Source organism: Caretta caretta, chromosome 19, assembly GCF_965140235.1.
Source record: "Caretta caretta isolate rCarCar2 chromosome 19, rCarCar1.hap1, whole genome shotgun sequence".
Lineage (NCBI taxonomy): Eukaryota > Metazoa > Chordata > Testudines > Cheloniidae > Caretta > Caretta caretta.
The window spans coordinates 18,978,288-18,993,610 of record NC_134224.1 but is presented as its reverse complement, the minus strand read 5'-3'; the positions used below and the strand labels follow the sequence as shown (position 1 = coordinate 18,993,610).

At 49.9% G+C, this 15,323-nt stretch overlaps 2 protein-coding genes across 2 annotated transcripts in view; one reads left to right on the top strand and one right to left on the bottom strand.

Annotated features, from left to right (window-relative positions):
- STX12 (syntaxin 12) overlaps positions 1–8,253 on the bottom strand; it is a 30,262-nt gene extending 22,009 nt beyond the window's left edge. Inside the window, exons 1-2 of the mRNA XM_048825912.2 lie at positions 8,076–8,253; positions 552–621 (exon numbers count right to left, since the gene is read on the bottom strand). Coding sequence (XP_048681869.1) covers positions 552–621; positions 8,076–8,196 — 191 coding nt within the window. The 5' untranslated portion in view covers positions 8,197–8,253. The remainder of the gene's footprint in view (positions 1–551; positions 622–8,075) is intronic.
- A 484-nt stretch (positions 8,254–8,737) lies between these two features.
- LOC142069587 (myb/SANT-like DNA-binding domain-containing protein 7) lies at positions 8,738–13,088 on the top strand. The gene is made up of 2 exons (XM_075121309.1): positions 8,738–11,859; positions 12,448–13,088. The coding sequence occupies exons 1-2, from the start codon at positions 11,276–11,278 to the stop codon at positions 12,503–12,505; spliced, it is 642 nt and encodes a 213-aa protein (XP_074977410.1). The 5' UTR covers positions 8,738–11,275; the 3' UTR covers positions 12,506–13,088.
- The last annotated feature ends 2,235 nt before the right edge of the window (positions 13,089–15,323 follow it).

Here is a 15,323-nt window from a genome sequence, read left to right as displayed (position 1 = left end):
TTTAAAGTTATATTAGGCATTTTGATTGCCATATCTTATTGCTGCTGATCATTCTCTTGCCTAGTCTTTTGATATTACAGGTGTCTCTTCCCCTTCAGAATATTATCTTCTCATTACTTCTCCTAATTTAGGATCCAAGAATTTTGTTAGCGTGATATTTACTCCCTCTTCTAAATCATAAATGAAGCTTAAAATAGTTTCAGCTCCATCACAGATCCTGCTCTAATCTGCAGAAGCCTGAACACAGCTTGATACATGGCTGTTAATTCCCCTTGTTTATGACCCTTCAACCAGTTTTTGGTCCATAGCAAGCAGATATGAATGGCTTTTGACCCCAGTACAACTACCAAATTCCCTTCATCCACCAAGTTAGCCTTTTTGGGAGAACTAGAGTCAGTTTACGCCCTGCCACACCACACCACACTCCGCCTCTACTGCCACCCTCCCACCATACAGAGTTTTGCTCAGGATACTGCTCACTAACCAGAACAGACCCAGTCCATTTCCATCATCCACATGCACACTTACATGTTTGTTCAGCTAATACTTACAGGTTTTCCTGCAATTTGCTGGAGTCCTGTTTGGTTCCAAGCTGGCTCATCAAATTCTTTATCTGAGAAGCTGAGGAAAAGAGTTTACAATGGCTTGGTGATTTGTAAGGCAAGGCAAGACCATTTTAAAACAACACATTAGACTCCTTCTGGTTATTTTTCTTGAAGTTCCCCTTCTAGCTGCATGACCATCTCTCCCATAGAAATGTTGCTATCAACGTTTTGTTGAAGTAAGGCTTGCCCACCTCTTTAAAATGGACCTGTACCTGTTGTCTCAATCTAGATGGAATAAATGGGCCAAAGATGTTAACATAACCCAGTCATTGTCCAACATTAAATAGTATTAAACAAGGTCTGCTTAGTACCATGGCAAATAGCATTAAAAACATTAAGGAGTCCGGTGGTTAAAAACATTGTAACCTTTTATTAAAGATAAAGAAAAGAAGGAAAAAGAGTGAACGCATTAGAAAAGTAAAATATTAAATAAGTCTTCCATTTTAACATCCCATGTTCCCTTTCCCTTTAACTGGAGAGGGTTGTAGAAGGAAACCCAGCCCCGCCCCCAGTTTGACAGTCTCTGTGAGGTGTCAGATGGCAATAACTGTCCTTTTGGGGAAGAGAGAAGGTAGTTGAGAGGGGCTGGAGTTGTTATTGCTGCTGTTAAAGTTCAATCCCATTTAATCTCAGGTGGTGCTGGGATTCAGCAGGAGCTGGTAGGGGTGGCGATGTCATCAGGGTCGCTCTCTCGGGCCTGGTCTGGGTATCTCTCTGGATCAGAACAACAAGGGCCACGTGTCCCACCAAACGCAGCCAGGAGGGGAAGCTTGCTTCGGTAACCCCCGTCTGTTGTTTTCCTCAAAATCTCTTTATTTAAGGACTCAAAAGGGAAGTGATAGGTAAAATAGCCAATCCCCTTATTTTGTACACCGATTAGGCCTACTAGTGACACACCAATTTTGGCTAATAAATTTCCGGTTCTACATCTCCTGTTTTTACCAAGCATGGTATCAACACACTCCTTGAATTATATCAATGTGGCCTTTTTTGTTTGGGTTGATTTAGTCTCTCTGGTTCTCTTGCACATTTATTACATTCTTTATTGAAAATAACTTGACCTACTTTCCATGCTAAATTTCTAAGCAGGCAAAAGTTATAGACCAATTGTCACAACAGACCTTACCCTAAATGCTTTTTGTTAGACCAAGTGGGGGTGTTTGAAGTAGTCTAGTCATTGATTTGTAGAATGCTTACAAGTGACTAGAGCTTTACCAAAGGGTTTAATAAAATAAATTTAGAAAGTCACATTTCTGAGTTTACCTGTTGATACAGACATCTAGTATTGCTATAAGAGAGAGGAAAGTTATTTCTCCATTTTGTTTACTTTAGACCAGTGGTTTTCAAAGGTATTTGACCGGCCCTCCTTCTTTGTGTTGCAGTTTACGCGCCCCTCCCCCCCAAGGACACATACTGCCACCCGGCTCTAAAGGCAGAGCGGAGAGCAGCAGCTGCTGGCCAGGCACCCAGCTCGGAACACAGTACTGCACCAGCAGAAGCACAGAAGTTTGGCTGGCAAAGTGGTATTTGTCAATATCACTTTTCACACCAGACTTGGTGCCCATTGCTACCCTTACTTCTGCGCTTCTGCCGACAGCCCACCACGTCCAGGTGAGGGATTGTGGGGCAGGAAGGAGAGCCTGAGCCCAGGTGGCAGGGATCCCTGCCTCCCGGGTATGCACAACTCTTCTGCAAAAGGCCCAGCCACCCAGGGCTGACAGCCAGAACTATAAAAAAAACAAAAACAAACAAAAAGCATACAGCCTGCACCTCCCTTGACACATTCCCACGCATCCTTGGGAAGTCTGCCCCACAGTTTGAGAACCACAGCTTTAGACAAAAAGTGCTTTCAATAGTCAGTTTCATTACAATCAATTTTTCCTGTGTGTGTTCATGAAAGACAGCAAGAGGGGAGAGAAACAGTTACAAACACAAAAACATGGTTGTGAAGCTGCTGAAGTTATAAGGGACTCAGAGGCAGGTGCACAAGACTACTTTAGACCCTTTTTTTTTTTAAATGGAGTAGTTTAAGTTCATGGTATACCTCTAAGCACTGTGGAAAACCTCAAGTAGCTACCCTTACCTATTACACCCAGCTCCAGCCCCCAGTATGACAGTTTTGGATCTGAACAACAGGAGTCGTTCACGACTTCTTAGCAAGCAGTGTAAAAATCTGAATAAACTTACAGGACAGATATTGCCTTCATAGCACTGGCCGAATGAAGAGTCTGAATTGGACATTCAGCCAGTAAAATGATCTGTTCCATGCAGAGTTCCCCAGCACGGTTTTTCGCCTGTGATGTTACCAACAAAACATGCTTGTCATCAGTGGAAGCAGGAAACAGCAGCCACCGACTTTGGAGGAGTATGAGCATTTCTGGTACTCTAGAGGGCTGTTCTACTTGAGCTATTAGAATACTGTGTAGTTGCAGGTCATCTTTGAAAATGAGTGTTGCATTGGGAAGGAGGAAGAATTTTAGAAGATGTATGAAAACAACTTGCATTTAAGTGGGCTGAACACGATTCTTCCAGTCTACTTCTTGTTAACTATTTCAGTTACAATCTTGTTACAATGGGATCAGAATGTATATGAACCCTGCCACTATTATCTTTTGAGAACAACTGAGAGTCAGAATGGAGAGTGACAAGTGAGTCAATTCCATCATACCAGAAGAATGTTAGGCCTAGTCTACACAAAGAAGTTGCACTATTTAACTAAAACTGTTTGTAAATCAATTTAGTTTAATTGGTGTGACTTCTTCATTTGGATTGTGTCTTGGATCAAGTCACTTATGTTGGGTTTGGTCATGAGCCATACTGGAGTGTATTTAAACTACACTGATTTGCATTTAACAATGTCTTTTAATGTAATGCCTAGCGGCACATATAGTACAGTGTGGCTTTATGGAATAATTAAATACTGGAACTCAGAGCCTTGCCTGGGTAGCATGCTGATTTCCGGGAGTTCGATTAATTCTCACAGTACACAGCTGTGTAGTGAACTCCCCATGCACTAGGCTGAATACCTACCCGAAGGAGCCAAGCATCACAGATTTCATGCCAGAACAACTCTTGTGATCGGTCACAAGTCCAACATCTTCTAGAGAATCATAGAACTTGAAGGGACCTCAAGAGATCATCTAGTCCAGTCCCCTGCACTCAAGGCAGGACTAAGTATCATCTAGACCATCCCTGACAGGTGTTTGTTCAACCTGCTCTTAAAATTCCTCAATGATTGAGATTCCACAGTCTCCTTAGGTAGTTTATTCCAGTGCTTAACCTCTCAGAGTTAGGAAGTTTTTCCTAATGTCCAACCTAAACCGCCCTTGCCGCAATTTCGTAGAATCATAGAATAATAGGGTTGGAAGAGACCTCAGGAAGTCATCTAGTCCAACCCCCTGCTTAAAGCAGGACCAACACCAACTAAACCATCCCAGCCAGGGCTTTGTCAAGCCGGGCCTTCCACCACCTCCCCAGGTAATCCATTCCAGTGCTTCACCACCCTCCTAGTGAAATAGTGTTTCCTAATATCCAACTTATACCTCCCCCACTGCAACTTGAGACCATTGCTTCTTGTTCTGACATCTGCCACCACTGAGAACAGCCGAGCTCCATCCCCTTTGGAACCCCCCTTCAGGTAACTGAAGGCTGCTATTAAATCCCCCCTCACTCTTCTCTTCTGCAGACTAAATAACCCCAGTTCCCTCAGCCTCTCCTCATAAGTCATGTGCCCCAGCCCCCTCATCATTTTTGTTGCCCTCTGCTGGACTCTCTCCAATTTGTCGACATCCCTTCTGTAGTGGGTGGGACCAAAACTAGACGCAATACTCCAGGTGTGGCCTCACCAGTGCCGAATAGAGGGGAATAATCACTTCCCACAATCTGCTGGCAATGCTCCTACTAATACAGCCCAATATGCCATTGACCTTCTTGGCAACAAGGGCACCCTGCTGACTCATATCCAGCTTCTCGTCCACTGTAATCCCCAGGTCCTTTTTTGCAGAACTGCTGCTTAGCCAGTTGGTCCCTAGCCTGTAGCGGTGCATAGGATTCTTCCTTCCTAAGTGCGGGACTCTGCACTTGTCCTTGTTGAACCTCATCAGATTTCTTTTGGCCCAATCCTCTAATTTGTCTAGGGCCCTCTGTATCCTATCCCTACCCTCCAGTGTATCTACCTCTCCTCCCAGTTTAGTGTCATCTGCAAACTTGCTGAGGGTGCAACCCACACCATCCTCCAGATCATTTATGAAGATATTGAACAAAACCGGCCCCAGGACCGACCCTTGGGGCACTCCACTTGATACCGGCTGCCAACTAGACATGGAGCCATTGATCACTACCCGTTGAGCCCAACGATCTAGCCAACTTTCTATTCACCTTATAGTCCATTCATCCAGCCCATACTTCTTTAACTTGCTGGCACATTAACACGTTGACTGTTCCTGATCCCCTTCCTCTCCTCCAAGTGCTTCAAAATGGATTCCTTGAGAACCTGATCCATGATTTTGCTGGGGACTGAAGTGAGGCTGACTGGTCTGTAGTTCCCCAGATTCTCTTTCTTCCCTTTTTTAAATATGGGCACTATATTTGCCTTTTTCCATCGTCCGGGACCTCCCCTGATCGCCACGAATTTTCAAAGATAATGGCCAATGGGGGAAATTGACTACAATGAAATTTACTATTGAAAGCACTTTTGGTCTAAAGTAAACAAAATGGAAAAGTAACTTCTCTGTCTGTTACAATAATATTAGGCATTTGTGTCAACAGATAAACTCAAGTGTGACTTCTAAGTTGATGGTGCCCCTTTATTTTATTTAAGGCCTTTGATAAAACATGTATGCCTTGACTATTTTGAGAAACTCTTGTGCTAGTCCCACACCCCATGTGCTGCTCTGTGTTGGCACTAGTCAGGAGTAATGATCTAATAAGGGGCATAGCAGGAGGAGGATTCTATTCTGTTTCATCCAGCTGGTCATGAAAAGAATTAAAGCAAGGCAACACAAGAGAAGAGACAGACAGGTGAATGGGTGGGCAAGAAAACAAGAAAAAACACACTATTTTTGTCTTATAGATATGAAGCGAAGTTAGGCAGCATGCCACCTGAATTGTGCCATCAGTACATATTGTTTATTGTACTGATTGTACAACAAAAATGTTTAAAGGTCTAGAGAAGGTGATCTGTGAGGGAAGATTGAAAAGATTGGGTTTGTTTAGTCTGGAGAAGAGAAGACTGAAAGGGGACATGATAACAGTTTTCAAGTACATAAAAGGTTGTTACAAGGAGGAGGGACAAAAATTATTCTTCTTAACCTTGGAGGATAGGACAAGAAGCAATGGGCTTAAATTGCAGCAAGGGCGGTTTAGGTTGGATATTAGGAAAAACTTCGTAACTCTCAGAGCGGTTAAGCACTGGAATAAATTGCCTAGGGAGGTGGTGGAATCTCCGTCATTGGGGATTTTTAAGAGCAGGTTGGACAAGCACCTGTCAGGGATGGTCTAGATAATACTTAGTCCTGCCTTGAATGCAGGGGACTGGACTAGATGACCTCTCAAGGTCCCTTCCAGTTCTATGATTGCTAAGGGCCCAGTCCTCCAAACCCTTACTCAAGATAAACTTGAGCTTAAGAGTGCTTCTGTGCAGAAATTGTGTTGTACAAACAAAAAATTTATAGCACTTCAGGGATGAATCCTGATCTGGGTATCTGGGCAAGAGGATAATAATCCTGCAATCCCCTAAGTGCAAGATCAGGCCACAAGTTGGCCACCTAGTTTGTCTGATGTTCTGCTCTCATGGAGTTAGCTAGCGGGATAAACAGCAAGTTGACAAGGGACCCTTGATTTTTCATAAGGAGTGAAAGGGCTACAGAAGGAGGGTAAGATTTGAGGCATCAGGTTCTCCCCTTGCTGGCCTGCAGTGGAAGCGGTTTTGTTTCACGTTTATAAATGAAACTGATTACTAAAATATTGAGCTGAGGGTTCTGCAATTTCTACTGGTACATGATGAAAAGAGTTGTAAGCATGTTTGTTTCACTTTAGATAAGAAGTACATAAATTCTGTGCTAACTAGCAAGTGCTGCTGGTCAGGGGAAGCCTTCACTGTCTCATGGGAGGAAGAGAAGCAGACATCGTAATGGAGGGAAGTCAGGGGCTGATGAAGAGAACTTCCAGGAAAACAAGTCCCTTGGAAAGTCAGGAATGGCCTAGCTGGTGTTAAGCCAGAGGGTCACCATAGTGTCAAGGGATGACCAGCTGTTGCAGCAACACGGATGGGTTAGTCTGACAAAGCACACTGATGAACATGGCCAAATTACAAGGGAGCTGCTGTGGTTGATTGACCTCCTTCCCAGGCTGTGTTCAGTTACTTCAGGTCACTTAGATACCTGCTGCCATTTTTAGATTTTAGAAATTCCATATAACTGCTTCCAAGAGAGCAGTAGAAACTCTCCTGCAGACAACCAACTGCCTAGTAAGAAATACATGATTCCAATTAGTTATCTACTTTCGAATTTTAATGCCAACATTCAGTATTTTCCTACACTGGGAAAGAGGTGAAGAGACACTGCAATGCAAAGAGAGACTAAAGACAAGGATGGAGAAGAAAATCAAGGGAAACAGCGAGGGCAAGGTCTGGGTGCAGTATGAAGCAGCAGCAAGGGGGGAAGCTGCAGGAAGAGTTACTGACAAGGGGAGCAGGGCGGGAAGGGGATGCAGGGCCATGGGGGAGGCGGGGAAGGGGCGTGTCAGGGGCAGCTGGGAAGGGGCGTCAGCAGCAGCACTTCCCACAGCTGGGAAGGGGGGGCTGGGATGGAGAGAACCAAGGCTGGCCAAAGCCCGGGGCCCTGGGGCGGCAGGGGAGGGGGGCCCTGGGGCGGCAGGGGAGGGGCTCAGTCGGGGAGGGGGGGCCGGGCCCGAGGGGCTCAGTCGGGGAGGGGGGGCCGGGCCCGAGGGGCTCAGTCGGGGAGGGGGGCCGGCGGCGAGGGGGGGCCGGGCCCGAGGGGCTCAGTCCGGGGGGGGGCGGCGGGGAGGGGGGGCCGGGCCCGAGGGGCTCAGTCCGGGGGGGGGGGCCGGCGGCGAGGGGGGGCCGGGCCCGAGGGGCTCAGTCGGGGAGGGGGGCCGGCGGCGAGGGGGGGCCGGGCCCGAGGGGCTCAGTCGGGGAGGGGGGCCGGGCCCGAGGGGCTCAGTCGGGGAGGGGGGCCGGCGGCGAGGGGGGGCCGGGCCCGAGGGGCTCAGTCGGGGAGGGGGGCCGGCGGCGAGGGGGGGCCGGGCCCGAGGGGCTCAGTCGGGGGGGGGGGGCCGGGCCCGAGGGGCTCAGTCCGGGGGGGGGGGCGGCGAGGGGGGGGCCGGGCCCGAGGGGCTCAGTCGGGGGCCGGCGGGGGGGGCCGGCGGGGGGGGGGCCGGGCCCGAGGGGCTCAGTCCGGGGGGGGCCGGCGGGGGGGGGGCTGGCGGCGGGGGGGGCCGGGCTGCACTCACTGCACTGAGCGATGCGCTGCACGTTGGCGCTGCAGGTCTGGATGATGCCGCTGAAGTCCCGGGGCGGAGGCTGCCCCTGGGGGCCCCCGGGCCGGCGCGCGTCCAACGGGCCGTAGGACATGGCGAAGCCGGGCTGGGGCCGAGCGGGCTGGGGCCGAGCGGTCCGGGGCCGGGCAGGCGGGAGCGCAGCTGGGCAGAGCTCGGCCTCGCCCACCGCGCGTGCGCCCTAGCGCCCGGCACAAGGCACCGCCCTCCCCCACGTGGCGCATGCGCGCTCGCGGCCCCGTCTCCGCGGCCGGGTGCTTGGGCCCCATGGTTACGGGGACGCGGCGTGAGGGGGGCCGCCCCGTCCGGAGCCCAAGGGCGGCGCCGCTGCCGGGCGGGCCAGCCAGAGCCTGCGCGGGGCGGGGCCGCGGGCGCGGGCGCGGGCGCGGACTCCTCTGGGGCGCCGGGCGAAGCGGGCCGGGGGGGGGTTGCTCTGGCCGGGGGGGCCGCCGGGGGGGGGGTTGCTCTGGCCGGGGGGGCCGCCGGGCTCGGGTGCGGCCGCCGGCGTGTCACGGAGCAGGGGAGAGGCGCGCGCGGCTGGCGCGTGGGTGGCGGGTGACTTGGGGAGCCGGGGGCGGGCGCTGGAAGATCCCCAGAAGTGGGGCCCCCCCCGCCCGGGGGGCGCGCGCTGCGGGCAGTGGGTGAGGGGGAAGCGGCGCGGGCGGGGCCTCGGGGCCGCGCTGTGGTGTGGGAGCCGGGGAACCCCCCCCCCTTCTGCGGGCAGCGCTCCCCAGGCGTCCCGCCGGCCCCTGCCCAAAGGGGGGTGCTCCCCATCTGGCCTTGTTCGCCCAGTTTGGAGGGGCTCAGCCTCCCCCGGTCTCTTACACCTGCTGCCCACGCCCCCTCCAGCTCTGGTGTCCGCAATTCAAAAAGCATATGGATAAATTGTAGAGGGTTCAGAGAAGAACCACAAGAATGATTAAAGGGTTGGAAACCCTGCTGTCTAGTGACAGATTCCAGGAGCTCCATCTGGGTAGCTTAACGCGAAGGTTAAGGGGTGACTTGTTTACAGTGTGAGTACTAACAGGGGGAACAAATATTTGATAAGAGGCTTTTCAATCTAGCACAGAAAGGTATAACACAATCCAATGGCTGGTAGTTGAAGCTAGACAAATTCAGACGGGAAATAAACCTTAATTTTTGACAGTGAGGGTAGTAAATCATTGGAACAACTTAACAAGGGTCATGGTGGGTTCTCCATCACTGACAATATTTAAGTTAAGACTGGCTGTTTTTCTGAAAGGTCTGCTCTCAGAATTATTTTGGGGAAATTCTATGGTTTTTGGTATACAAGAAGTCAGACTAGGTTATCACAACAGTCACTTTTGGCCTTGGAATCTATAAAGTGGACCATACCAAATTCATGGTCCATTTTGGTCAATTTCAGGGTCATAGGATTTTAAAAATGGCAAATTTCATTATTTCAAAAATAAAAGGAGTACTAGTGGCACCTTAGACTAACCAATATTTGAGCATAAGCTTTCGTGAGCTACAGCTCACTTCATCGGATGCATACTGTGGAAAGTGTAGAAGATCTTTTTATACACACAAAGCATGAAAAAATGGGTGTTTACCACTACAAAAAGTTTTCTCTCACCCCCACCCCACTCTCCTGCTGGTAATAGCTTATCTAAAGTGATCACTCTCCTTACAATGTGTATGATAACCAAGTTGGGTATTTCCAGCCCAAATCCTACTCTACTTGCTGACTTAGAACAACGCTTCCTCAGCTCTCGTCCCCTAACGCCCCCTACTCTACTTGCGCTATATTGATGACATCATCATCTGGACCCATGGAAAAGAAGCCCTTGAGGAATTCCACCATGATTTCAACAATTTCCATCCCACCATCAACCTCAGCCTGGTCCAGTCCACACAAGAGATCCACTTCCTGGACACTACGGTGCTAATAAACGATGGTCACATAAACACCACCCTATACCGGAAACCTACTGACCGCTATTCCTACCTACATGCCTCCAGCTTTCACCCTGACCACACCACACGATCCATCATCTATAGCCAAGCTCTGCGATACAACCGCATTTGCTCCAACCCCTCAGACAGAGACAAACACCTACAAGATCTCTATCAAGCATTCTTACAACTACAGTACCCACCTGCAGAAGTGAAGAAACAGATTGATAGAGCCAGAAGAGTTCCCAGAAGTCACCTACTACAGGACAGGCCTAACAAAGAAAATAACAGAACGCCATTAGCCATCACCTTCAGCCCCCAACTAAAACCCCTCCAACGCATTATTAAGGATCTACAACCTATCCTGAAGGATGACCCAACACTCTCACAAATCCTGGGAGACAGGCCAGTCCTTGCCTACAGACAGCCCCCCAACCTGAAGCAAATACTCACCAACAACCACATACCACACAACAGAACCACTAACCCAGGAACCTATCCTTGCAACAAAGCCAGTTGCCAACTGTGCCCACATATCTATTCAGGGGACACCATCACAGGGCCTAATAACATCAGCCACACTATCAGAGGCTCGTTCACCTGCACATCCACCAATGTGATATATGCCATCATGTGCCAGCAATGCCCCTCTGCCATGTACATTGGTCAAATGGACAGTCTCTACGTAAAAGAATAAATGGACACAAATCAGATGTCAAGAATTATAACATTCATAAACCAGTCGGAGAACACTTCAATCTCTCTGGTCACGCAATTACAGACATGAAGGTAGCTATCTTAAAACAAAAAAACTTCAAATCCAGACTCCAGCGAGAAACTGTTGAATTGGAATTCATTTGCAAATTGGATACAATTAACTAAGCCCTGGTCTACACTAGGACTTTAGGTCGAATTTAGCAGCGTTAAATCGATGTAAACCTGCACCCGTCCACACAATGAAGCCCTTTATTTCGACTTAAAGGGCTCTTAAAATCGATTTCCTTACTCCACCCCTGACAAGTGGATTAGCGCTTAAATCGACGTTGCCGGCTCGAATTTGGGGTACTGTGGACACAATTCAATGGTATTGGCCTCCGGGAGCTATCCCAGAGTGCTCCATTATGACCGCTCTGGACAGCACTCTCAACTCAGATGCACTGGCCAGGTAGACAGGAAAAGAACCGCGAACTTTTGAATCTCATTTCCTGTTTGGCCAGTGTGGCAAGCTGCAGGTGACCATGCAGAGCTCATCAGCACAGGTGACCATGATGGAGTCCCAGAATCGCAAAAGAGCTCCAGCATGGACCGAACGGGAGGTACGGGATCTGATTGCTGTTTGGGGAGAGGAATCCGTGCTATCAGAACTCCGTTCTAGTTTTCGAAATGCTAAAACCTTTGTGAAAATCTCCCAGGGCATGAAGGACAGAGGCCATAACAGGGACCCGAAGCAGTGCCGCGTGAAACTGAAGGAGCTGAGGCAAGCCTACCAGAAAACCAGAGAGGCGAACAGCCGCTATGGGTCAGAGCCCCAAACATGCCGCTTCTATGATGAGCTGCATGCCATTTTAGGGGGTTCAGCCACCATTACCCCAGCCGTGTTGTTTGACTCCTTCAATGGAGATGGAGGCAATACGGAAGCAGGTTTTGGGGACGAAGAAGATGATGATGATGAGGAGGTTGTAGATAGCTCACAGCAAGCAAGCGGAGAAACCGGTTTTCCCGACAGCCAGGAACTGTTTCTCACCCTAGACCTGGAGCCAGTACCCCCCGAAACCCACCCAAGGCTGCCTCCTGGACCCAGCAGGCGGAGAAGGGACCTCTGGTGAGTGTACCTTTTAAAATACTATACATGGTTTAAAAGCAAGCATGTGAAAGGATTACTTTGCCCTGGCATTTGCGGTTCTCCTAGATGTAGTCCTAAAGCCTTTGCAAAAGGTTTCTGGGGAGGGCAGCCTTATTGTGTCCTTCATGGTAGGACACTTTACCACTCCAGGCCAGTAACACGTACTCGGGAAACATTGTAGAACACAGCATTGCAGTGTATGTTTGCTGACATTCAAACAACATCCGTTCTTTATCTCTCTGTGTTATCCTCAGTAGAGTGAGATATAATTCATGGTCATCTGGTTGAAATAGAGTGCTTTTCTTCAGGGGACGCTCAGAGGAGCCCATTCCTGCTGGGCTGTTTGCCTGTGGCTAAACAGAAATGTTCCCCGCTGTTAGCCACAGGGAGGGGGGAAGGTTGAGGGGGTAGTCACGCGGTGGGAGGAGGCAAAATGCGACCTTGTAACGAAAGCACATGTGCTATGTATGTAATGTTAACAGCAAGGTTTACCCTGAAAGAGTGTAGCCACTGTTTTATAAAATGTGTCTTTTTAAATACTGCTGTCCCCTTTTTTTTCTCCACCAGCTGCATGTGTTTCAATGATCACAGGATCTTCTCCTTCCCAGAGGCTAGTGAAGCTTAGAAAGAAAAAAAAACGCACTCGCGATGAAATGTTCTCCGAGCTCATGCTGTCCTCCCACACTGACAGAGCACAGACGAATGCGTGGAGGCAAATAATGTCAGAGTGCAGGAAAGCACAAAATGACCAGGAGGAGAGGTGGCGGGCTGAAGAGAGTAAGTGGCGGGCTGAAGAGAGTAAGTGGCGGGCTGAAGACAGGGCTGAAGCTCAAATGTGGCGGCAGCGTGATGAGAGGAGGCAGGATTCAATGCTGAGGCTGCTGCAGGACCAAACCAGTATGCTCCAGTGTATGGTTGAGCTGCAGCAAAGGCAGCTGGAGCACAGACTGCCACTGCAGCCCCTCTGTAACCAATCGCCCTCCTCCCCAAGTTCCATAGCCTCCACACCCAGACGCCCAAGAACGCGGTGGGGGGGCCTCCGGCCAACCAGCCACTCCACCACAGAGGATTGCCCAAAAAAAAGAAGGCTGTCATTCAATAAATTTTAAAGTTGTAAACTTTTAAAGTGCTGTGCTTAAAGTGCTGTGTGGCATTTTCCTTCCCTCCTCCACCACCCCTCCTGGGCTACCTTGGTAGTCATCCCCCTATTTGTGTGATGAATGAATAAAGAATGCATGAATGTGAAGCAACAATGACTTTATTGCCTCTGCAAGCGGTGATTGAAGGGAGGAGGGGCGGGTGGTTAGCTTACATGGAAGTAGAGTGAACCAAGGGGTGGGGGGTTTCATCAAGGAGAAGCAAACAGAACTTTCACACCGTAGCCTGGCCAGTCATGAAACTGGTTTTCAAAGCTTCTCTGATGCGTACCGCGCCCTCCTGTGCTCTTCTAACCGCCCTGGTGTCTGGCTGCGCGTAACCAGCAGCCAGGCGATTTGCCTCAACCTCCCACCCCGGCATAAATGTCTCCCCCTTACTCTCACAGATATTGTGGAGCACACAGCAAGCAGTAATAACAGTGGGAATATTGGTTTCGCTGAGGTCTAAGCGAGTCAGTAAACTGCGCCAGCGCGCCTTTAAACGTCCAAATGCACATTCTACCACCATTCTGCACTTGCTCAGCCTGTAGTTGAACAGCTCCTGACTACTGTCCAGGCTGCCTGTGTACGGCTTCATGAGCCATGGCATTAAGGGGTAGGCTGGGTCCCCAAGGATACATATAGGCATTTCAACATCCCCAACAGTTATTTTCTGGTCTGGGAATAAAGTCCCTTCCTGCAGCTTTTGAAACAGACCAGAGTTCCTGAAGATGCGAGCATCATGCACCTTTCCCGGCAATCCCACGTTGATGTTGGTGAAACGTCCCTTGTGATCCACCAGAGCTTGCAGCACTATTGAAAAGTGCCCCTTGCGGTTTATGTAGTCGGCGGCTTGGTGCTCCGGTGCCAAGATAGGGATATGGGTTCCATCTATAGCCCCACCACAGTTAGGGAATCCCATTGCAGCAAAGCCATCCACTATGACCTGCACATTTCCCAGGGTCACTACCCTTGATATCAGCAGATCTTTGATTGCGTGGGCTACTTGCATCACAGCAGCCCCCACAGTAGATTTGCCCACTCCAAATTGATTCCCAACTGACCGGTAGCTGTCTGGCGTTGCAAGCTTCCACAGGGCTATCGCCACTCGCTTCTCAACTGTGAGGGCTGCTCTCATCTTGGTATTCATGCGCCTCAGGGCAGGGGAAAGCAAGTCACAAAGTTCCATGAAAGTGCCCTTACGCATGCGAAAGTTTCGCAGCCACTGGGAATCGTCCCAGACCTGCAACACTATGCGGTTCCACCAGTCTGTGCTTGTTTCCCGAGCCCAGAATCGGCGTTCCACAGCATGAACCTGCCCCATTAGCACCATGATGCATGCATTGGCAGGGCCCATGCTTTCAGAGAAATCTGTGTCCATGTCCTGATCACTCACGTGACCGCGCTGACGTCGCCTCCTTGCCCAGTATCGCTTTGCCAGGTTCTGGTGCTGCATATACTGCTGGATAATGCGTGTGGTGTTTAATGTGCTCCTAATTGCCAAAGTGAGCTGAGCGGCCTCCATGCTTGCCTTGGTATGGTGTCCGCACAGAAAAAAGGCGCGGAACGATTGTCTGCCGTTGCTCTGATGGAGGGAGGGGCGACTGACGACACGGCTTACAGAGTTGGCTTCAGGGAGCTAAAATCAACTAAGGCGGTGCCTGTACATCAAGGAGTATTTCAGGCAGGACTGCACGGAGGGTTCCAATAAGAAATGGTGCACCTAAGTTACCGTTCTTATTGGAACAAGGAGGTTAGCCTGGCCTCTGATTGATACATGGCTAGATTTACCTCGCTGCACCTTCTCTGTGAGTGACTGCAGTGTGATCTAGAGGAATGAGTCCCCTAGACAGGGGAGGAGGCAAATGAGTACAAAACAAATCTGGTCTATTTCTTGTTCTGAGCCACTCCATCTATCTTTTACATCTTTGGCTGGCAGCAGACGGTGCAGAAGGACTGCATGCCATGCACATCTCATGGCTGCTCGGCAGAAGATGGTACAGTACGACTGCTAGCCATCCTCATCTCTTGCCTGCCTGGCAGAAGATGGTACAATACGACTGCTAGCAATCCTCATCTCTTGCCTGCCTGGCAGAAGATGGTACAGTACGACTGCTAGCAGTCCGTATCGCCTGCCCACTCACCATAAGATGGTTCAATAGGACTGACTGCAGGACTAAAGAGAATGACCTGGTCAAGTCACTCCAAATTTAGTCCCTGCGCCCATGTCTGCCCAGGCGCTCCCAGTCGACGTGGCCAGGAGCACCTCGGACACGACGAGGACGACTACCAGACGTATTGCACCGT

What these genes read in the sequence shown, in the direction of transcription:
- LOC142069587 (XM_075121309.1), top strand. Translation starts at nt 11,276, where the DNA reads ATGCAGAGCTCATCAGCACAGGTGACCATGATGGAGTCCCAGAATCGC. An exon ending in AGGCGGAGAAGGGACCTCTG is followed by an intron (nt 11,860 to 12,447) that starts GTGAGTGTACCT and finishes TTTCTCCACCAG; the next exon opens with CTGCATGTGTTTCAATGATC.